At 36.8% G+C, this 21,772-nt stretch overlaps 3 protein-coding genes, 1 long non-coding RNA gene and 1 pseudogene across 6 annotated transcripts; 1 reads left to right on the top strand and 4 right to left on the bottom strand.

Annotated features, from left to right (window-relative positions):
• Positions 1 to 749: 749 nt before the first annotated feature.
• Positions 750 to 2,986, bottom strand: LOC113057736 (forkhead box protein I1-like). Its single transcript, XM_026225237.1, has 2 exons — positions 2,124 to 2,986; positions 750 to 1,796 (listed from the first exon to the last, which is right to left on the bottom strand). Exons 1-2 carry the CDS (start codon positions 2,716 to 2,718, stop codon positions 1,234 to 1,236), a joined length of 1,158 nt encoding a protein of 385 aa, XP_026081022.1. The 5' UTR covers positions 2,719 to 2,986; the 3' UTR covers positions 750 to 1,233.
• A 773-nt stretch (positions 2,987 to 3,759) lies between these two features.
• On the top strand, positions 3,760 to 5,937 carry LOC113057738 (uncharacterized). The gene is made up of 4 exons (XR_003277875.1): positions 3,760 to 3,823; positions 4,081 to 4,189; positions 4,799 to 4,910; positions 5,696 to 5,937. It is a non-coding gene; the product is annotated as an uncharacterized LOC113057738 (long non-coding RNA).
• Positions 5,938 to 6,217: 280 nt separating this feature from the next.
• Positions 6,218 to 11,535, bottom strand: LOC113057735 (lymphocyte cytosolic protein 2-like). 2 transcript variants are annotated; one of them, XM_026225235.1, is made up of 15 exons: positions 11,454 to 11,535; positions 10,680 to 10,742; positions 10,313 to 10,359; positions 9,781 to 9,846; positions 9,635 to 9,663; positions 9,507 to 9,541; positions 9,223 to 9,421; positions 9,042 to 9,115; positions 8,871 to 8,940; positions 8,716 to 8,796; positions 8,558 to 8,615; positions 8,404 to 8,470; positions 8,019 to 8,093; positions 7,606 to 7,761; positions 6,218 to 6,356 (listed from the first exon to the last, which is right to left on the bottom strand). In XM_026225235.1, exons 1-15 carry the CDS (start codon positions 11,529 to 11,531, stop codon positions 6,231 to 6,233), a joined length of 1,224 nt encoding a protein of 407 aa, XP_026081020.1. In that variant the 5' UTR covers positions 11,532 to 11,535; the 3' UTR covers positions 6,218 to 6,230. The 2 variants fall into 2 exon arrangements, with proteins under 2 accessions (XP_026081020.1, XP_026081021.1); XM_026225236.1 differs by having other exon boundaries at positions 8,871 to 8,934.
• A 2,924-nt stretch (positions 11,536 to 14,459) lies between these two features.
• On the bottom strand, positions 14,460 to 16,069 carry LOC113058014 (protein Wnt-8a-like; annotated as a pseudogene).
• A 183-nt stretch (positions 16,070 to 16,252) lies between these two features.
• On the bottom strand, positions 16,253 to 20,554 carry LOC113058140 (protein Wnt-8a-like). 2 transcript variants are annotated; one of them, XM_026225822.1, is made up of 7 exons: positions 20,468 to 20,554; positions 18,461 to 18,594; positions 18,311 to 18,344; positions 17,998 to 18,136; positions 17,609 to 17,734; positions 17,366 to 17,508; positions 16,253 to 17,267 (listed from the first exon to the last, which is right to left on the bottom strand). In XM_026225822.1, exons 1-7 carry the CDS (start codon positions 20,486 to 20,488, stop codon positions 16,701 to 16,703), a joined length of 1,164 nt encoding a protein of 387 aa, XP_026081607.1. In that variant the 5' UTR covers positions 20,489 to 20,554; the 3' UTR covers positions 16,253 to 16,700. The 2 variants fall into 2 exon arrangements, with proteins under 2 accessions (XP_026081607.1, XP_026081606.1); XM_026225821.1 differs by having other exon boundaries at positions 18,461 to 18,711; positions 20,468 to 20,530.
• Between the last annotated feature and the right edge of the window lie 1,218 nt (positions 20,555 to 21,772).

Genomic DNA, 21,772 nt, shown 5'->3' with positions numbered 1-21,772 from the left:
GAAGTCTCCAAATACCTTTTTCTTAAGTTAAAATTGTATATTTATTGTTTTATCATTTCAAACCTACAAATGTATTAATTGTTTTGAAATGCATAAATGTCCAAATGCTTTTTGAAACCACTATATTTAAGAATAATTATGTTTTAATCACATCAGTGTCTACACAATGGAACAGAAATCATAGAGCAGAGCAACATGGAGGAATCTGTTATCTGTCACTTTCTGGCTGTATCAAATTTTCTGTTAACTAAACAAAAACATTAAGCTCTTATCTTGAGCAGCTATACTGTGCTGTCTTACAACTTATTATCCCCCATATCATCATCATATGAATACAAATGCTGACCAATTTTAAGTATATTTCAAGCACTGCCAAAAACAATGAGCTCAGCAGTAGCCTACATAATAGTGAAAGTTTCAAGAAAAAAAGGGAGGAGTGATGACAGTTAGAGTGACCTGGTGAAACTAGTTCTAGTTCTGTCAAGGTCATCTCTTTTTTTCTTTCTTTTTTTCTTTTTTTCTTTTTTCCATGGACATTCTAAATCTGAGATAAATTTAGCTTTAGGTAAAATTAAAAGGAATTCATTTTTTTGTCAAATACAAATATAATTAATTTCAATTGAATAACATAATTCAATTTTATTTAAAATATGTTTTATAAAAATAAAAGAAGAAGCAGTATACACCCTTAAAGACCTCATAATAAAGTAAAATTAATTAAAGTACACTCCATACTTCACACATACAACTATATAGCAAACACATTGTCATGTTAAAATACAAAGACTGACATTATCATATGACAATACCAGCATGCATCAGAATAAAATCTGCTTCACTGTATGTATTTTCACTGGAGTTTCTCTGCCCACATAAGAAGTCATTCTGCTCTTTTGTTTCATTACATGTGCTTGAATTCAGTGTCAGTAATCTGAGCTAAGTAAGAATCAGATGTGCGTAAAATGGCTTGATGTCAGCAGCTGACCCCAGGTCAGGGCTGCTGGTAACAAGGGCCTTTGCTAGAGTCAGCCTGTCATATCTCATGCTGACTAGGCCATTCCTGTGGGAATTCATTCGTATCTTGTGCCCACAGATCTCAAAGGATTTCAGTTAGGCCAAAAGTAGTGTATAGTTTCAGGAAAACAAGTTTTTTTTTTTTTTTTGCCCCCAGTGTCTGTAGCGTGAATCGATGATTCAGTTTTTTTCTGTTTTGGCTGTCACCTACTTCCCTTCCTACACCTCTGTGCCCTCCCGAGGGTAAAGAATACCTGTTGAGCTCAAACCAGGGTAAAAATGCCCATTAAACTGACTGAGAGCAGGCCCGCTGTAGCCTAAAGTGGAGTGGGAGGGTGATGGGGAAATGGGGGGTGGTGGGGGCAGAGGTGACGCCCATTCGGACACCGTGGAGCCGGGGGAGTAGTTGCCAAACCCTGCGGGCTGCGAAGCTCTCTGTGCTCCATCCACCGGCAGACTGAGTGTAAAGGGACGACTCAGGGGATCTCCTTCCATATCCAGAGGACCAGCTACGCCAGACATCTCAGTCAGGAAGTTGCTCAAGCATGGTGATGGACCCGTGGATGCGGGTGAAGGACTCTTTTCAGGCGAAGTGGAAATGTCAACAGCTTGATTTTTTGGACTGCCCCTGCCATTACTGTCTCCTGACTCTGAGCTCAGATTCCCTCCAGAACTGCTCTTCTCTAGGAGACTGTCAGACTTTCTCTTCCTCTTGCGTCTGAAGTTGCCATTGTCAAACATTTTTTCACAATTTGGATCTAAGGTCCAGTAATTACCCTTCCCTTTAAAGTGAGAGACAAATTGCACATTAAATACAGTTACATGATAAAAACATTATCTAGTAATTGTATGGTATTATTGATTATTTATTAAAACTGATTACAAAAAACAATTTATTAAAATATAGTAATTTAATATATTATTCAAATTAATTAAATTGATAAATACATATTCATATTTCTATATAAATAATATTTAAATAAGAAATAATGTGTAATTTTTATATTAGTTTACTAATATATGTTTATTAAGACTATATAATTTAAGTCATTTTGTAAAGTTCTTAACTTGATTCAATAATAAAGAATCAAAGAGACACAAACACTCACCTGGATCGTCTTCATCTCGTGGAACCTTTTTGAAACAGTCATTTAGTGATAAGTTGTGACGAATGGAGTTTTGCCATCCTGCTTTGCTTTTGTTATAAAAAGGGAAGTTGTCTGCAACATACTGATAAATCTGACTTAGAGTGAGGCGGCGTTCTGGTGCAACATGTATGGCCATGGCAATAAGAGCGGAGTATGAATAAGGTGGCCTGACCAGCTTCATAAGTTCCTCTTGAGAAGGCATAGAGAACCAGCTCAGTTCACCACCAGGACCACCTGGTCCCCCAGGTCCTAAATAGGCCCTCTGCATGCCGTAGTGCTGGGGAACAAAAGGCGGTCCTGGAGGGCCTGGTGTTCCACCCAGATAAGGAGTGCTGTTCATCCCTGGGCTGTTGAACCACAGGTAGGGGTTAGGCGATGAGGCAGCGTAGTCTGCGAGTTCATATGAGGAAGGATTTGCTCTCTGTGGACTCGGCAGTGATGGTGGTGGATAGTAGCTGTCGCTGTACAGACTCAATTCTGGAGGTTCCTGTCCCAAGTTTGGGAACTGAGGGCCACATCTCGTCGGAGAATGACCTTGAGATTCATAGGATGTCATTGCTGAGTGATCTGGATGTTTTCCTCTCTGAAACTCTTTCTCTCTGATGACCTGTAGGCCTACTTCTTTTTTACCTTATCATCCAGGAATATTTTCAGGTGCTCTAATATGTTTCCAATCGGAGTTGTCCTGCATGTGTCCTCTCTGTGCTATGGCGCTTTCTTTTGCTGTATCAACATCATCACCTGTTGCACCAGTTTTATTTATGCATATGTAGCACCGCCTCAGTCCCACCTTATTGAGACCTTCCACGTGTCTAGGCTCTTGCTGACACAGCCCCCATATCAACCCACCCACTGATCCAAAAACCAGCAGCATTGCCATTACCTGAAGGCATTCACAGTTTAGCCTGACACACTGGAATTTTCAGTTACAACCACCTAAAACGAATGAAAAAAATTATATATACATATATATATATATATATATATATATATATATATATATATATATATATATATATATATATTCAACTTTTTCATAACTTTAACTTCCCAAAACATTTTATGAGGATTAAGCACTAATTTATTGACGGAAAAGTTTCAACTACAGCTTTTGTAAGTAGAATGGCATTTACATTCATTGTAGAGCATTGACTGAATAAAGCAGAACCACCACCACCAATTCATTTCACTATCGAAAGTGTTGGTTGTAAGTAATTAAAGCATGTAATAACAATTTAGCCAAGAGATAGTGCTTAATATAAAAGCAGACTGTATTACATTGTATTATTAAATGACATTTATGTAGCCTATAATTATTTAGATGTGTTCATTTGCTCGTTCGATAGTTCATTTATTTAGATGATAACGACAGGACGTCAGGGAGGACGTCATGACGTAAAATAATCAATTAATCGTTTTATTAATACGTTTTCTGAAAATAACACTTTTAAAGAACCGATTTGTGTAAATAAAACGGATGTCAATTAAAAGAAAGCTAGATTTATAGGCGATTCGACAAGGTGTATGGTATTTGAATGTGCACGCGCGAAAGCCGTTAAATCTACGTGTCGCGCGCATAATTTGCTCAAGTAACGGTCAGCAGTCGCAATAAAACACGAAACATAAAAAAAAAATTGTCTGCAGTTTGATACATTACCAAGGTAATTTAATTAAGTTTTGAATTTCCATTTACACTACATGTATAATCATTTATAAACGTAATTTAAAGCAACGTCGCTTTGACCTGAGGTAAGTTAACGTTAACATTTCAATGACAGAAAACGGATGGAAGAAAAACGCGTAGAACTGATTATGTGCTTTAAAAATGTGTTCTTATTTAATGAAAATATAACTAATCAAACATTTAAGATTAAAGAACAGCAATCCATCGGGAGTTACGGACTTTGCTGATTTTTAGATGTCTGACGATATTTCGAGTGTGCAATTATGTGAGGACATCAGTCGTAAGAGTTTACAACTGAACCAACATTTGGAGAAGATGACTGAACAAATGGAGAATGTTTCAGGTAGATAGCAAACAAATACTGCATTAAATATAATAGCAATGATGTGAATGAAAACCGACTGTGTCAGTTTCATATTCTTTGTCCTCAGTAAAGTTGTCTTGGATGGCATATGATATGGTTGTGCTCCGAACCAGTCCAGATCTTGCCCAATCCTTCAAGAGGCTGGAGAATGAGTTCCTCAAGTGCAAAGCTGTCATCTGTGGTCCCAGAGATGGACAAGATAAAAAATGTCAACCTGCTACTGAAAGAACATAATATCCCCCCAAAATAAAGTCAGAGTTTCAATATAGAACAGAGGGATCTAAAATGATGATATTAATGTTATTATAACTGCTGCAGTTAGATCTGCCAGAATTGTTTGGTGCCACTGTATATTTGTGATTTAGCATGGTTTTATTCCCTCATACAAATAAATAAAAAAAAATCAACCAACCAAACATGCTGATTGTGAATCTGATTGACCCAATACCATTAAAATGCAAAAATGGGGCTTCTGAATGTTCTGCTGTTCAATTTTTATTTTTTCTTATTGTGTGTGCCATTCGTTTAAGACTAGAGACCATATTAATGGTAATACATAATTATCCTTTACATCTGTGTATCTTACAGATGGAGTCTGAGGGAAATTCCACAGAGAATCGTGAACATGGGTCCTCAGATGGCCTGGATTATATCTTGAAGCAGTTGGATTTGATGTCGGAATTGATTGACCAGTTGGAAGGTAAACTTGCATTGTATATTGCATTCTATAATTCAGTGACTGTTGGACCTAATCCCAACCTTATTTTCTTAGATTTTTCACCAGTATTGTAAAATTATCTAATGAAATGTAATAAAAATAATAATATACAGTTTGAAAAGTCATCTCTGCACACTCATGTTTTGACAGTTCCGAAATGTGCTGGCAGTTTAATAGTTCCCCTTTTTTCAGTGTTGGCAGAAATTCCTCTGGTGGCTTTGATATGGGTATTGCATGAACAAATTTCGAGGAAAACGTGTCACCCGTGCCAAGGGTGGCAGTTAACAAGGAGTCAACGCTAAGACATTAATCTATGCCAGCCGTCAATGCTAACACAAAACATATAAAAACTCAGAACATCCCGCAAATCCTCCAGGGCTGTCAATAATGAGTTTTATGATCTCATATAGCCATTAGATTTGTTAGAGAAAATATGCTGGCTACATCTATTGCTGATCCCCCAAATATCCAGTTAAGTAGAACTAAATATTGTTGTATATTTCGGCAGTTACTAGTGGATTAGACCTGCTGTATCTGTATTAAAGGATTGATTATAAAATGATAATGAGCTGATATTTTTCCTTTGAGTGTACGTTAGCAGTAACCTTTGCATAATACATAACAGAATGCTTCTATTTATGTACTTTGATTACAGTAAACACAACCTGTTGGCGCTGGTTATGTTTCAGTCAGTCAGAATGGAATGAGAGGGTGTATTCTTGTGTTCTTCTCGCTGTATTTTCAACTACTACAACTTCTGTTTTCAGTGAAGATCCAGCTGCTGCAGTGTAACCTGACCGTGTGCTTCACACACCCTGATAAAATGGCGCGTCTCCAGACTGACGTGGAAACCCTAACCTGGTTAAACCATCAACAGACGACGGAAGACTAAATACAAAGAAGTGCTTTTTCATGTAAACTTCACAATTTAATTGGAAACATTAAGTTAGAATTCTAAAAACAGTAGGAATATTTAATTTAGAACAGACAAATGTACATTTTAAGAGTATAAGAAGTAAAATTGCTTCTAGTTAACAGTCTAAAAATGCTTGATTTTAACATTGAAAGTGTTTAAACATTTATTTATTTTTTCATTTAAAAAGTTTAGACAGTTTTGTCGGATCGAATTAAACCAAGTATGATTCATTCATTTAGTCATGTAGTTAATTTTTCAATATTTGCATCTCCTGGTGTTGATTGATAACTTTATAATAGCTGCATTTCACCAGACACTGTCTGAATTCTATGTAAGTCTGTTTGACACTGGAATCCAGTCAGCATTCCTTCTTCTGCTTTGTGAGTTCAGAAACCTGCCGGGTGCATGAGGCAGCACTGGCGAGTAGGTCCTGCTCCACGCTCCATTCCGTCTATCAGAATCAGTGGGGTCTTCATGTGATGTGCAACCATGTCCAAAACACTGGAGAAATTCTGGGACACAGGTACAGTCGATTAACTGAGGAAATATCACTGAACTAAAAAATCACCTTAGCTGATCATCTAAAACACAATCCTCACTTTAACCCTATAAAGCCTTTTCATTAACTCTATACAAAGCCTACTGTTGTGTTATTGATTCAACAAAAACAAAACAACAAAAACAAATAGTTAAGTTACATTTTAGATACAATTTTGACTGGTTTGTTCTATTTCACCAACCATAGTTCCAAACAAAGATCAGAACGATTCAGCGTTTTAAGGAATATGTGACTTACCGCCACCTACTGGTGGTTTAGTCTTGTGTTAAAATTATGCATTTTTCCCCAACATTTCTTATGTATATTCAAAATTGTATTTAAAACACTAATATCCTGCAGTTGTAATTTTGCAGTGTAAATTATTTAATTTGATTGGTAACAGTCCCATAGGGTGTTTCTTGATCAATTGTAAGAATTTGACATGAAAGATGACGCATACAATTAAAAAGTATTGGCATTTATAACATCCTGGGATAAAAATCAATAAATAAGTACAATTCTTTATACATTAAACACAATAAATATTACATAAACGTATGTAATAACGTATAATGTGCTTATCCATCACAGGTTTGGTCATACATTTCACATAAGGTGGTATTAAAAATGTCTTAAAACCTGCTTCAGGTTGTGGTAAACATCTTTTCCTGTGAAATCTTTACAGATTTTCATCAAATAAACGTAACTTTTATACTGTAAATATTTCAACAGTATAGATGATTGGGCACATGAGGAACATTCATTTGTATGTCTCTTAATCATCTTTGTATTGTTTTGCATTTTATGTTTTGCCCAGAGCTTATGAAACTAATAACTAATAATTTCATAAAGATCTCATTGAATTATATTACAAGCTATCAGTATTTTATCTTACTCTTTGATAATATAAATGTCAGAAACTGCACCAAATTGCATATTTTTGGCTCTGTTTGGGCCTTTGATTAAAATTGAGGCATTTTTCCAACCTTGAGTATATAAGTTTCATATTGTCCTATATTACTGTACCATAACATATGAGACATAAAAGCCTGATGTAATAACTATGATATTGAAAAAAAGCTAACTTTTTTATGTTTTGTCTGAAGGTTTGATAAACTGTTCCATGATTTTTCTGACAAGTGTTTTATACATCAGCCTTTACGGGGTTAATCAGGATATCATTCATGACTGACATCTATGTCAGTATGAGCAAATGCCATTACCTCGATACCATTTAGGCCCGTGCCCAGGGAATATCCATCTTTGTTTCCAAGGAAACGGATCTGGATGTTGTACACTTTTTGCTGGTGCAGCACCATGAGTGTGTATGGCTGCTCTGTGCAGCCCTTTGAACTGTCTCTCACCAAGAAAGTGCCATCCTAAAAAAGACATAATGTTCAGCACTAAGTATGTGTATGTCTCCATACACTTGCCTCTCTACTTTTTGCATATACAAAGGAAAGGCCTGGATTTATTATTATTATTATTATTATTATTGAGTCTTTCAATTACAAATGAATTCTCTCATGGAAGTTTATTCACAATTTATAAGAATTATTTGAAGGCAGGGTTGTATTTTAGATTCTATGTTAGATGTTAGATTCTAACATTCTATGACTTAAGTGGTGCAACTCACTGCATTCATTTGTCTGAGTGAGACTTCGGCCTCTCCTCTTGACATTTGCCCCACATACCACCGTGGATCCATGCCCTGCGTGCATAAAAACATTCAGCCTTTACACTGTGGACTGATATGTGTTCACTTTCATTATCACAGCAGGAAATACATTTGTATCGTTTCTATGATTTTAAATAATGTACAAGGTGTTTAAGCAATAGTGGGCTTGTCCAGTATTGTCTTTTGTTTAGCGTCATTGTAAAGCAAACCACAGGACCTCGTGTAACAGCAGTGCCATCTTGTGGCTGTTCTGTCTAACTGCATGCTTTAATTTCATTGTTGAGTCGTGGGATTGTGAGATGCTTGCTGTCATGTTTATTATAGGTACTGTGATGGTGCTCACCTGCCCCATCATCGAATTCACTTCTACAGGTGGAGGAGGAAACTCATCCCTCTGTTGGGTGTTAAATCTGTGTTGGAGATTGAAAAATACGTCGGTGCTGTACTGCTCTTTTACTTTATAGGAATCGATGCAAGTTGTTGATAAAGATACGCACCTTTGTGTGGGTAAACTTGCTGATTTTGAAGCCATTGGTAAGGTGTTTTGGTTTATTGCTTTAAGGATAAAAAAAAAAAAGTTAAAATTAACGTTTAGTGTCATGACCATACGATATAAAAGGTTTAAAGAAGATTTCAAATTAAACCTGAGTGGTACCTGATTTGGCAATATTTTTTTTGGACAGAGGAGATGAGCCAGGTTTCTTACTCCGATCTACCATTGGCACACTAGGTTTTACTGTGGATATGATTTGCAGGACATTTAGAGATCATGCTTTCATATTAGAGGGATTTGAAATTGAACTCACTCACATTGATTAGGGGGAATGAAAGGCCTGTGTGGAGAGGGGTCCGGTCGTGATGGAGGCTTAGGTGTCTGAAACTAAAGACTGTCATCTTATGCATGACCTTATACCGGAAGTTACAGCATTTACAGTAAAGGAATCATTAAGATGAATTTATGCTTAAAAGAGTTTTACTTACATTTAAAAGCCCTCTGGGAAGAGATGCTGACCTGTTGTCCTGGGGTGGTCTTGCAGAACCACGCGGGCCGCTGTCTACACACCACCACATGACAGAATGGGTGAGTGAACCGTACTAATTGAAATACATGGATTCTTTCATTTATGTCAATTTAATGATTTGTGTTAATATTGTGAATTACCTAAATAATCCCCATCACCAAGAGGCTTGGCAACTCGAAACTGAGTCGGTAATTCAGAAGGTGCTTCAGTAGGAGGTGGTTCATAATCATCATCAGTATTCACATCTTCCTCAATATCACATGATGCTGCACATATGTAATTGTCTTCACACTCATTATTATCTGGCTCCTCATAGTCGTTGTCACTTCCTTCTTGGTCCTAGAAATATAAACGCACATTTTGCATTTAATTCTAAGTCCTAAAAAGTGATGAGAGAATTTTTTTTTTTAAGTGAAACACTTACGAATTCATCAGAATCCCAACCTCCTGGATTAGGTTCTACATTTTTTCAAAGAAAATAATATAGAGATATTTTAGGTTTTGCGCATGATGAGTTAAAACCAGTTGTTTATTTAACCGTACAAGTGTTACCTTGGCTTGGAGGCATCCGATGATCTGATCTAGTCAAGGCAAAGGTTTTAAAATGACAAATTCTCAAGCATGTAGAGAAGTTCAGTTTTGTCTTACAGAGATAACAGTAATGGATTTCTAAAACGTTTTAAAGCATGATTACTTACCTATGAAACAGACCCTTCTTTTGTTTGTTATTCTGATTAATATCTCTGCAGATCTTTGTGATAAATCTTCCAAATAGAAAAACAGAAGTAAATAAATATAGAACAATGTAACGAGAAAGAGAATCCTTTTTCTTTTCTTTCTTTTTTTTTAACCAGTAATTAAAGGGAAGTGTACTTTACAGATACATTGTGTAAACATGTTGACTTTTTGGTGACTCACTTAGAATTCTATCTGCAGGCTCTTTAGTGTTTTGTACTGGACAGATGCTATAGTCTATATTAGGGTTTCTGTAGCCCAAAAAAGTATAGAGCATTGTGCCAGAAATGCCAAGGCCATGGATTTGATTCCCAAGGAATGAACTCATGAAATGTACACTTCTATTTAATGCAATTTCCAGGCTTGCTATGCAAGTTGCTTTAGATAAAGGTATCTACCAAATCAGACATCGCAGAGCCAGAAGGCACATGTCCTTTGGCATTATGTTTAGCTTACATTTAGTTTACTATTATGTTAGTTGAGCTTAAAACTTACGGTATATGTTCTGCAGGGAACTTCTTAAAGTCCTTATCAGTCATATTCTAAACAAGATAGAAACAGGAATTATTTGTTCTATATTGTGATTTGGCTTGTCTGAGCATAGTTTTTATACAGTGCTCTATGAACGTTTGTTTGATTTTTCCCCAAAAATGTTTTAAGAAGGTATTTTTTTCAGTGTGCAAGTAGGATTTCCATTTCCATTACCAAACATTATTTTTGCCATTAGTTGTAATAACCCAGTAAGATTTTTGAATGCACAAGAAGTCGAGTAACTGATGGTTCGGTCCACACACCAATATGTTTTGATGGTAAGTAAGGTCTGAGTTTTAGTGTATTTGTCATAAATAGAAAACAAATTTACCAAGAATCTTGCACCACTCATGTTGCTTTTTTTCACCACTCTGTCACACCCCAGCAGTTTCAACTGAAAACAGAAAAAAAAGGTGTGATGGCTGAAAGAAGATCTGCAGTCACACTATGCATTTAATAAACTAGGTCACTAGCATTTGATGAACGCTCATGCTAAAGGGACAACCACTAAAGTATGTTTTAATCCAAGATAAAATAAAGCTTAGCATTTGATATAAACTACATCAGCCATAATTTATTATAAATCATTTTTTTTAACAATAAGTTTCTATCTATCTTTTTTAGTTACACGTGTTTTGCACTGTTGTGACATGAAAATGCATTTGACCAAATGATTGCAAAACAAGACAATAAATTAACTGAGTTCATTAGAAACTTTACACAACTCTAAAAAAAAAACAGTTTAGAAAACCACATTGCATGGAAATCAATCAGCCACACTTGAAGTGCTGCAACTGAAGAACAAGAGTGTCTGTAAAATAGATTTCTAAAGATTACACACTCAGTATTCAAAGTCACATTTGACATTTTAATGTCAAAGGCATCATTATAAAAAAAAATAAGGAATAATCGGTCAACTATGTTTTAGAGGAAAACTGTCTAGAAGTGGGCCTAATTTCGAAATAAACAACATGTGGGTTATATGATACGCTTTGTAAGGTTGACAGATGTTTTTTTAATACATTTAAATTGTATGTCGTTTTTTTTTTTTTTTTTTTTTTTTTTTTGGGTCAAAAGAAAAATAGGATATATTTCACATACTCACTTTTTTAAGATAATCAGCCAAGTTTCCAGAGTTCCAGCCCATCACCTCTGACCTGGATGGTACGCTTCCAAAACTCATTGTGATTGGATTGGTTGTTTATCCAGTACTGTGGAAATTGACTGCTCTACAATTGCAGGTGCTTCTCGCTGTTGAGTTTTTGTTTTACAGTCTATGATGATTGCTATTAAAGTATACAGCTTTGATGAAAATTGTATGACGCTTGTCTTGCTTGTGGCTAGCAGCTCTAAGACTGAGTGTGATGATACTGTTGACGCAAAATAGCAGGCTCTCAGCTCTTTCTGTTTCCTGTAACTGTATAGAGGAAGTGCCTCGTCACCAAAGATGTGAATGTCAAAACTTTCAAATGACTAGGACATATATTGGTACATAACTGCACTTTTGAGGCTCTATAACATAAATGCATCAGAAATGTACTGTTAAATCTGTTGTGCATGTTTAGCAAATGGTTGCATGCAGGTTACAAGCATTGCAGGGGTTACAACAGTACATTATTTATAGATCGGACTCATCAAAAGCAAAGAGTTCTCACGTTCTTAGAACGAGCAAATAACTAGGCCAAAACCACAAATTAACAGACAACATAAAATGCAGGAAGTGCAATGCATTCCATTATTGCATCCCTGGTGCCTTTTCACCTGTTATGCATTGCATTTTTTTCCAGTCAAAAAGAGGAAATCTCCCTTTTGGGAGCAGAACAGCATGCATTCTAACACCAAGGTGAGAGGTGCAGTTAATGGCAGGCCAGCGGGACATAGTGAAGTAGCTGCTTCCCTAGGGTGCTTTACATAGGGCTGGCGGCTTGTAGCCAATAAAAAGCAGAAGGATCTTTCGTTGCAAATGTTTTAGGTGTTAAAGATATCTTAAGGATGAATCATACTTAATTTTGTCACCATTTATGGTCACTAAATTTATTCTTCATAGGTTGCCATAAAGTGTTTTTCTAAGTATGCTCTTCATGCTGGTGGTTTAAACATATGTGCTTTACTGTTTTTTCACACTTAGATAATGTTATACATATTTTAGGATATTTAAGAAACCTTCAGAAACCAAAAGATTTTCAATATAAAACAATAAAAGGTAACTGGAGTATGTCTTGCAATCTTTCTGCTTCGACATTTCATGTTTTATTCAGTGTTACTAAATTATTCTTTGTAATAATTTGTGAAATTTACTAGCAATTTGTGAGTGGAAATAATTTCTACACCATTTTTTTCCAGTTTATAGGAGACACTAGGACACTAAGACCAAATAATTTCAGTGATACTGAGCTGTCATGTAAATAGAAACCGATAAACTAGTGCCAGAAACCTCGAATAAATGACAAATAAGACTGGGAGTCAGTAGTTAGCTTGATGGAGAGTGTTGCAGTTCTATCTGATGAAGTAACAATGCATTCCTGGTCTTTGTCATGCACAAGTGGAATCCTTAAACTACAAGGAAATAGGTATTTTGTGGAGTGGAACAGACTGGGATCAGTGCTGGGGTTTTAAAGTGGGTAAACCAAAGGGCTGCCCTAGATTACAACCTGATTCTATCAATATAAGGTCAGTAAAATAAGAGATAATGAGGGGATGAGATCGGAGGTCATGACTGAGATGACAACTACATGGTACTGTATTTGAGGGGAGGGCCACTTTGTTCCATATTCATCACAGCTCAGCAGGGTGGCCTGGGAAATAAACATAGCATCATGAAAGGCAAATAGTCATTCTGTGGTGAGAGAAGGATTTGTTTCTGTTGACTGGTGTACTTTGAGTAAAATATAAAATTTATGTGTGTGTGTGTCTATATATATATATATATATATATATATATATATATATATATATATATATATATATATATATGCCAATATCCCATCATTCATCAGCCTAGACAGTTTGGCAGATTTGTGGCATGTCCCACTGAGTAAATGCATCAAGTAATAGGCAAACCAAGTGAGAAATCTGCTGATATGGAAACAAATGTCATGATTAGGCCATGCCATCCAGTTTGGTAAAACATAATCACTCTATGTTGACACACGAAGTAGGACTGGTTTTACAATTTAAATGGGTTCTCAACCTCGTAACGTGACTAATAATGGAATTTAGATCCTTCCCTTTGATTTATTTGCATGCATCGCGGTGACTTCCGCAGGTGTGATTATGTACACCAACACAGCTAACGCGGATCAACATGCTAAACCCCTTCCAGCGGTGGCGTGTTTCCCACGGGCTTTGTCACCGGGGCAGCATACTGTCCGTGCTGCAAGCATATCGAAGTGGGTCAGACTCTAGGCAAGGGAGGAGCCTAGGGCCAAGCGTGATAAAGTTAATCCATTTAAGAGTATTCATTAAATAAACGGTCTTTACTGTAGTACTAATTGAGACCCCATCATATCTTTTCAAGGTTCTCTCTCTCTCTCTCTCGGCGCATGTCTGGGACAGCACACAACGCTCAAATGGCTCAGCATATAATATAGATAGGAGGAACGTAGCAACCATTATAATTGATAATCACTTATTTAATTGCTTATTTCATTGCTTATTTCATCCCTTACATTCTGTGCAATAATAACAATCAGGAAGTTTGTTTAATTTTTTTTTTTTAGAAAATAATTGTATCCGTTTGTATTGTAGGCTAACATTGATTTAAAAGCAGGCATGTACTGTTGTTTAAATGTATCTGTACTACAAAATTATATTTCTTTCTTCATAATTTATGTTGCTATTTTTGCAATAGATTTAAACTGCATTTTCGTATTTGGACATGCCTGTTTGTTGTTCAACATAGGCAACAGAAGCAGCCTGTACTGTTCATAACTAAGTTATTGACTCAATTTGGACGTATTTTGGTTCCTAATCATTAAACGAGACCACTAACAATTTCAGTTTCTTCGTTTTATTAAAATTCTTTAATATAATATTATGTACAGACATAGCAAATATTAGAAAAGTGTAGGTGGAGGTGTTCTCAATAGAAAAGAGTTTGTCAGGGGGTGTTTTATTTTGGTCCTCGAGGTCTGCGTCTTTGGTGCCCGTGGCCTCCATGTCTCCGGGCGCAAACGTGTTTGACAATGACCTGAGAGCAGCTCTCGCACTTTACTGTGCAGCACCTGTGGAACTAGCAGTTGCAACTGCTGACTATCTCTGTGCGCCTCTCCTCCACCCGCAGACCGCACTCATGGCACAACCTGCGGCAGCTTCTCCTTTCCCACTGAGTGAGACTGACTGAGTGAGACATGTTGCACGCACTCCCGACCCTCCGTGCCAGGAAACCCGAGGCTCAGGTTCTTGGCGCAATAATCCGGCGAATACTAAAGATATATGAGCTCAGTCCGGGCGATGGAACTGAACGCGTCTGCCATAGCCACGCGGTTTTCTTCGTTATTGGCCGCGCGCATTTGTCTCTTGTCCAATTCGAGTTTCTGGGCCTGGTCGTGCCTTACTTTCAGGTAATTGCCAATCTCGCGGAAATCAGATAGCTGCATCCAACACGTCTGAATTGTGTAACTTTCTGACATGCCATGGCACCTACAGATCCTCTTCATGGTCGCCTTTACAGCCTAAAACATATAGTATTGTTATAATCTACAGATCTCTTGTGTGTGTGTTCTTTATACGTATAAATGCATATATACGTGTCAAGAACATTTTCAAAATTTTAAAACGTTTCAGTAACCACAAAAGTTAGTTTCCTTAAGCAAACAAGCCACTGCTTGCCACAGGTGTTTTTAATCTGTCAGAACAGTATGAAAACGTTGACGTAGAAACAGTTTTTTTTTTCCTCAAATCAATTTAGCTCGAGAGTCTTGTCCAGTATCAAGCGCATCCACCTGTTTAGAAATTATCTCGCCAAAATCCACGTTGTCGCTACATCCTCCCCAAAGCCAACCACGACCCCCTGGAATTAATAGTGTTGGGTGATAAATGCTTCGGGACTGTTTTGAAAGCAGCAAATACTTCACTTTTATTGAATTGTTAATACATAGTTGTAGTATTTCTGTTTTAAATTAATCGGGTCGATATTACATTTGCTTAAGTATATTAGTTTATGAGTGTATCTGTAAGGTTTTTTTTATGTTTTTTTTTTTTTTTTCCACCTGTCCCAAGCAAACTGATGCTTGCACTCACGGATCCCGCTCTGCGCACCGACCTGCACACTACTTGTATAGGTAAAACACGCCTATAGAAGAAGATAAGAGAAGGATATTGAAGATTTGCATGCGAGGTATTCTGTACATTCTCACACACACAACTAAACCAGATGATGTTGTGGTCTATTTCCGTAAAACGATTTCACAGCAAATTGTTCATTGTCCTATGGAGGCAAAAGGTTAAAAAAAAAAACGCTTTATTTTAACGAGCAATTGTTTTTACATTAGGCTACAGCAAACTGACAATAATGCATCCTCACCATGTGTCCCCATGGAGAGCTTTGTTGCAAATAAAGAATAAAAAGACCCAACGGTTGAAATAAGGCATTATCTTAGATCCCCATAAAGCGGGAAATGTACTGATTCGTTGATGAGCCGTCATGTATTTTATACTCCTCCCATGGGGGGTCAGAATACCTTTTCTGTTACAGGATTCTTGTCATGCTATTGGTCCACAGTCACCAGCCAAGTCAAGGAAACGCCTCCAATGAACTTTACACTATATCAATGCACTCTCCATGAGCAGGGTCTCAAAAAGTCGTTTATTAACCTATAAACATTTGGACCAGTTGTCAGACATGCGCAATGAAATTGACCACTCGGAGACTGTAATTTAGTTTAAAATATTTAATGTGCTTCCGATGACAAAATCAGTCAGTTTAATATATATATATATGTAAACACAATGTGATAGTTAAAAAATAATTGCCTTAGATTCCATAACACTTCAAGCCCCTTGTGAAACATTTCACACTGTCAAGTGATCTGTGCGAGACAGAAAAAAATATAGTAGTGATCAAGTATACAAAACAATCTTTCAACATAAGTAAATCTGTGGTCTAATGTCGAAATGAAAAGTGCAAATAATTAATTTAGGTTTTCGTGAACTTAGTATGTGCTCAGTCCAACTGACAGTGGGAACGAGGAAGCCCTTGAGTTTTAAATAGGGGTTCGAATGGACATTTATCCTTATAGGAATGTGCAGAATAATATACAGTAAGAGAAAAAGCAGCATATCTTAAAATCTCATATAAAATATATATTACATTGGAAATATACAACTTAATATACTGGCAAAGATGATAGCTTCATCTATTACGCGCATGCTGTCTTTTGCGTGAATTGTTGTGCGGCCGACGGTTTTTGTGCCTTTTTGCGCAAAAATACTTGGTCACAGTCTGTGTGCACGTTTCGCATTTGACTGTGCAACACCAGTGAAATTTACAGTTACAGCTGCTCACAGTCTCTATCCTCCTCTCTTCAACTTTCATACCACATTCGTGGCAGAGACGCCTGCAGCTTCTCTTCTCCCACTGAGAAAGATTATTTCCGCTCTGTAGGCATTCCCTTCCTTCTGTTCCATGTAGTCCCAGGCTGAGATTTTTCGCGCAGTAGTCTGGAGAGTCTTCCAAATAAATGAGTTCTGTGCGCGCAACGGTGCTGAACGTGTCCTCGATTGCGCCGCGATTGTCCGCAGTGTTACCTGCCCTCATCCGAATTTTGTCCATCTCCAGCTTCTGTGCTTGATCGTGCTTGATTTTCAGATAGGTGCCGATTTCTCTGAAATCAGCCAGCTGCATCCAACATGTCTGAATACTACAGCTTCCAGAGACACCATGGCACTTGCATGTCCTTTTGAGTGTTGCTTTTACAGCCTGAAATAAATAAAGTTTCACATTAGCTATATGCACTTACATGCAAACGTGTTTCGTTTGACTAGAGAAAGTTGATGAGAGAATACAATTGTACTCACAAGTCGACCAGCTTCGTTATTGTGCAGGTTGACTGCAGCGCGCGAGTCGTGACCATTTTCCAGCGCGTCCACAAATTGTTTAGCGATTCTTTCTCCAAATTCAACATTGTCACTGCAGCCTCCCCAAACCCAACCACGTCCACCTTTGAAAAAATAAAACAGTTATTGGTCTTAATACATGTAATAATTTTAATTACAGATAAGTGTAATATATTATAATAAATACATAAAAAAATATCTCACCCATTTTTCCTATCTTGGAGTCGTCACAGCCACAGTTATCGAAGTCCCCCATGCTACAGTTCTTTGTCAAAGTATACATAACTCCAGCAGCACTTATGGCACGCACAAAAGCGGTCTCTCTGGTGGCTAAAAAAAATTACAATAAACAAAAAGGTCATTTTTAGAACGTTAAATGCAATGCGTTTTTAAATTAAAATGTGAAAAGTACGTATTTGCAAGTTTTTGGTGATACAATATAAGTTTGTGCACAAAGTATAAAACAATACATCTTGGTGGATTATAAAAAAAAAAAATTCCAACATAAGTCTGTAAAAACTTAATTGTTAAGAGTGACAATTTAAAGCAGAATACATAATCAGATTTTGCTTAAAGCGAATTATAATACCTACCACTTCGCAGGCCGTTGTGTGTAGATAACTGCAGTGCGCTTTCCGGACAGTTCCACCTGTCCCATGAGAACTGATGTTTACACTCTTCAATGCCACGCTGAGCCCCTGCCTGCACACTACTGGTGTATGTAAGGTAAGCCTGATGGATGTAAAATACGTGCATTAATTAGAGACTGTACTTCCACACACACACACACACACACACACACACATATATATATATATATATATATATATATATATATAAATGTAATAAAATAGCATGTGTAATAAATGAAATATCGCTGCACATATATATAAAAACTTAAATTACCTTTGGTCCTGTAACCAAGAAGTTATTCACCGACCTTAAAAAAAAAAGAGAAGAAAAAGCATATCGTTAACATAAGTTTTGTTAATAAATACCAGTGACAACACAGCTAAAATATAACATATTTCAAATATTCTGTAAATATGTTTGTACCATGCGGTTGTCGACAGTATGTGACAGCACATGGACATCACCAACGATGCAAAAAGCTCGCAAGTGTTCATTGCTGCGTGAGCGACCCCTGAGTCTTCGATGCTCCCTTCTTGTGGGGATTCAAGGCACAAACACTGAGATGGATACCCAAGAAGAGACAGAAGACAGAGTGACTGAGGGCTCGAACGAGCAAGGCATTTATACCTGTCGCCAACTTTGACTGCAGGCATCTTCCACCCTTTGACAATTCGCTGTGAAAAGACGTCAAGGAGGTCACTGGCATATGTGTGGCCTTAACTGCACTTCAAAGCATTAACACTTTTCCCTAAGCCCTTCAGACTAGCTTTCGTTAAGCCATCTTTCATGATGAGGGTTGTTTCAGTATGTTCATAGATAAACTCTTTTACCCGACTGTTTGTTTAAGTTTGTTACTTACGTTACTGTCCGTTCAACATCATGCTTGCAACTTTAATGTGCTACTATTTGTATATTTGAAAGACTGTTTGAATGAATTGGACTGTCCAGCCCCATCAAACTGTTCGTCTAATATCCATTCACTAGACTTGTTGAAGGTGTTGTGTATGGCTATAATCTATAATGTATGGCTATTCATGAATAAACTGATTGTTGATTGCGTGTTGTACATGTACCACTGGACATTCAGTTTTGCATCAGAATAGCCCTTTGTCTGCCTTGTTAAATTAAGGCTTTATTAGTTTATAAATAATACTGAACTATTCTATACACAATAAAAAAAAACTTTATAGATGTTCTTTATTTGAGTCTTGATTCTTCACGTTTTGGTAAAGTTCTTCACATGGAAATGACACTGAAATGTAAGGGGCTGCTCTACACAAAAAGCCATAAAATAATTCGGCTCCGTTCGCTAAGGGCCATGCAAATAACATGTAACACGTCTGCGCCTCTGACACTCTGGTGTTAACAGAAGACCAGCTGATCCCCTGGGAAGAGCTCTGGCGTGAAAAATGTCTGGAAATGTAGTCCAATACATGTATAGACTGCAACATGTCATAATACTAGTCTGCAAATATATATATGAATCCATAGGATTTATTCCATCATTTGACCAATACGACTTGTGTCAGAATGTATTTATTATTTATTTTTTATTTTTTTTTTGATTTTAAGGTGCCCATATATGTAATTTCACTGGTTTATCAAAAAAGGTACACATCATATGCTTAAAAGTTTATTTTTCTTATTTATTTTTCTTTAATAGCAGTCGTTTTTAATAATAGGGCAATTTCCATAACATAGTTGCTGACAATTCAATCATGTGTCACTAAATGAAGACTAATTCAAAACAGATAAGCCAATTCACACCAAGTTATTATTTGTCACCAAGGGATCAACAGCTGATAAAATGTAAACAAAAGGATAATCATGAGAACGATTATATTTCATCATTTTACTTTCGATGACTTTTGCGATTAATTAATACGCTATGGAGATGTGATTTTTTGAAATTGTTGCCCGTGTTAGATTAATTGTTGAAACCAAGTATTGAGATCTTCGAATCAAATCGGTAGACACTCAAACTCCCTTTTCAGAACAGCATTTATTTGATTGTGGGATAATGGTTTAACCAATGCTGCTGGCTGGAAGACAATGGAGGGACGCGCAAGTGAGGATAATCCCCATTTACTGGAAACCGACATCATCAAGTCTACAAGGTGCCTGAAACCCAAATTCCCACACCTACTTGTTACAAAACAAACCAGTATTAAACAATGATCTGGTACAAGCAGACCTAACCTAAATGGGACCGTCGTGCCATAAATGTTCTGTCGCAGATATCTCAGAATAGGTTTATGGGGTAACAAACCGCGGGCAATCAAGCATAGCTTACTTCAACGCTTAAATTCATGTAACAACAAATAGGCTATGTGAAATAAATCACATACTAAGGATTAAAAATGGCTATAAAAGATCATTACCACAGCGTTTACTCCCCATGTCAGACTGAAATCAGAGAACATTTCTCACCTTGTCGCACAGATAATCCATTTTGAGGAGTCACTCACAGAGGCTCAGGTGCAGTTCATTAGCCTATGTTGTTAAGGCTTTTCGCCTTGTTTCGTGATTAAGGAAGGAAATATAAAACACAATGGCCTATGACAAGTTATTTTAAATGTGTTTTGATTTGCAAACGCGCCTTTTCATGAAATTGTAAAATATTTGGTAGCATAGTTTTTGTCACATAGCAAAAGTTTTTTCCCCCAGTATATATATATATATATATATATATGTATATATATATATATATATATATATATATATTATAAAATATCAATATTTTAATATTTATTTGTTGATTTTAGAAACAATTATAAACTTTTTTACGCAAAATATTTAACCTATTCCAAGGTTCCCTTTTTCAGTAGCCTAATTTCAGACTTTAATGACGCAAAAAAAAAAAAAAAACTCCAAAACATCTAAGTGACCTTTAATAGATGAATTTAAAACTGGAATGGAGCCTAGCTCCGTAGTTTCGAATTAATGCCTTACCTTATAGGCTAAACATTTTTATTAGATCCGCTCATTAGGTGTCTGCACGAGCAACACAGGTTAAAACCAATTAAAGACATTTTGCTTTTTATTTGTGTTTGTAAGTCTTTTCAGTTTAATTAATTGGTTTTAGTTATGTCAGTCTTGAGAGAGATAAGATGGTAATAAAAGACGCTAAGGGTCGGAGAAGCACTGGTGTTCAGAGTGCAGGTGATGGGTGACAAGAGCAGTGACGCCAGAGCGCAGCTGCGCTCCTCAATAACATCTCAACCACAATTGAGTTCAAATGAGATATAATCGCTTCTTCCAGCACCTCCTTATCGGGTGTTAAATGTAAAAACAAGAATAGCGCTGTAAAATACAGGCCTAGTATCGGATATTCAGCGATGTTTGAACCCGGGACCAGAATTAAGAACCGCTGGGTAATTATTAATCGTGGCGCCCCTGCTGGCCACACCACAAAACAGACCCGTTTATTATACGCTTCTATTGTCCTTCTATAAGCACCATTCTGAATTTAAATAACGTGACCATACTTAGGACATGAATATCAAAAATATCTTAATCCCACTCCCGCTGAATTTGTGTCTATTAGCACCTGCTCCCTCGATTTTTGTGTCCAGTCCCGCCTGCTCCTGCAGACATTCTAACAGTGCATATCATTTTCAGCATCAGGAAGCCGCTGTGGAGTATTCAAATCACTTTTGAATGAGAGCTTGCTGTTCACTTTCACTTTCGATTTTGCTATCACTTCTGCTCTGTGTAAAGGATGATCAGATATTT

Source organism: Carassius auratus, chromosome 39, assembly GCF_003368295.1.
Source record: "Carassius auratus strain Wakin chromosome 39, ASM336829v1, whole genome shotgun sequence".
Taxonomy (NCBI): Eukaryota; Metazoa; Chordata; class Actinopteri; order Cypriniformes; family Cyprinidae; genus Carassius; species Carassius auratus.
This window is presented reverse-complemented; position numbering and strand designations above follow the sequence as displayed.

Bases quoted from the DNA above. Each gene is read 5' to 3' on its own strand.
- LOC113057736 (XM_026225237.1), bottom strand. From the start codon at position 2,718: ATGACATCCTATGAATCTCAAGGTCATTCTCCGACGAGATGTGGCCCT. The intron at 1,797-2,123 runs GTGAGTGTTTGT...CTCACTTTAAAG, and splicing joins ACGAGATGAAGACGATCCAG to GGAAGGGTAATTACTGGACC.
- LOC113057735 (XM_026225235.1), bottom strand. From the start codon at position 11,531: ATGAGTTTTGGAAGCGTACCATCCAGGTCAGAGGTGATGGGCTGGAAC. The intron at 9,664-9,780 runs GTAAGTAATCAT...TGCCTTGACTAG, and splicing joins AAGAAGGGTCTGTTTCATAG to ATCAGATCATCGGATGCCTC. The intron at 7,762-8,018 runs GTGAGTTGCACC...TGTCTTTTTTAG, and splicing joins CACTCAGACAAATGAATGCA to GATGGCACTTTCTTGGTGAG.
- LOC113058140 (XM_026225821.1), bottom strand. From the start codon at position 20,488: ATGGATTATCTGTGCGACAAG. The intron at 18,345-18,460 runs GTACAAACATAT...TTTTTTTTTAAG, and splicing joins ATACTGTCGACAACCGCATG to GTCGGTGAATAACTTCTTGG. The intron at 17,509-17,608 runs GTGAGATATTTT...ATTTTTTCAAAG, and splicing joins CTCCAAGATAGGAAAAATGG to GTGGACGTGGTTGGGTTTGG.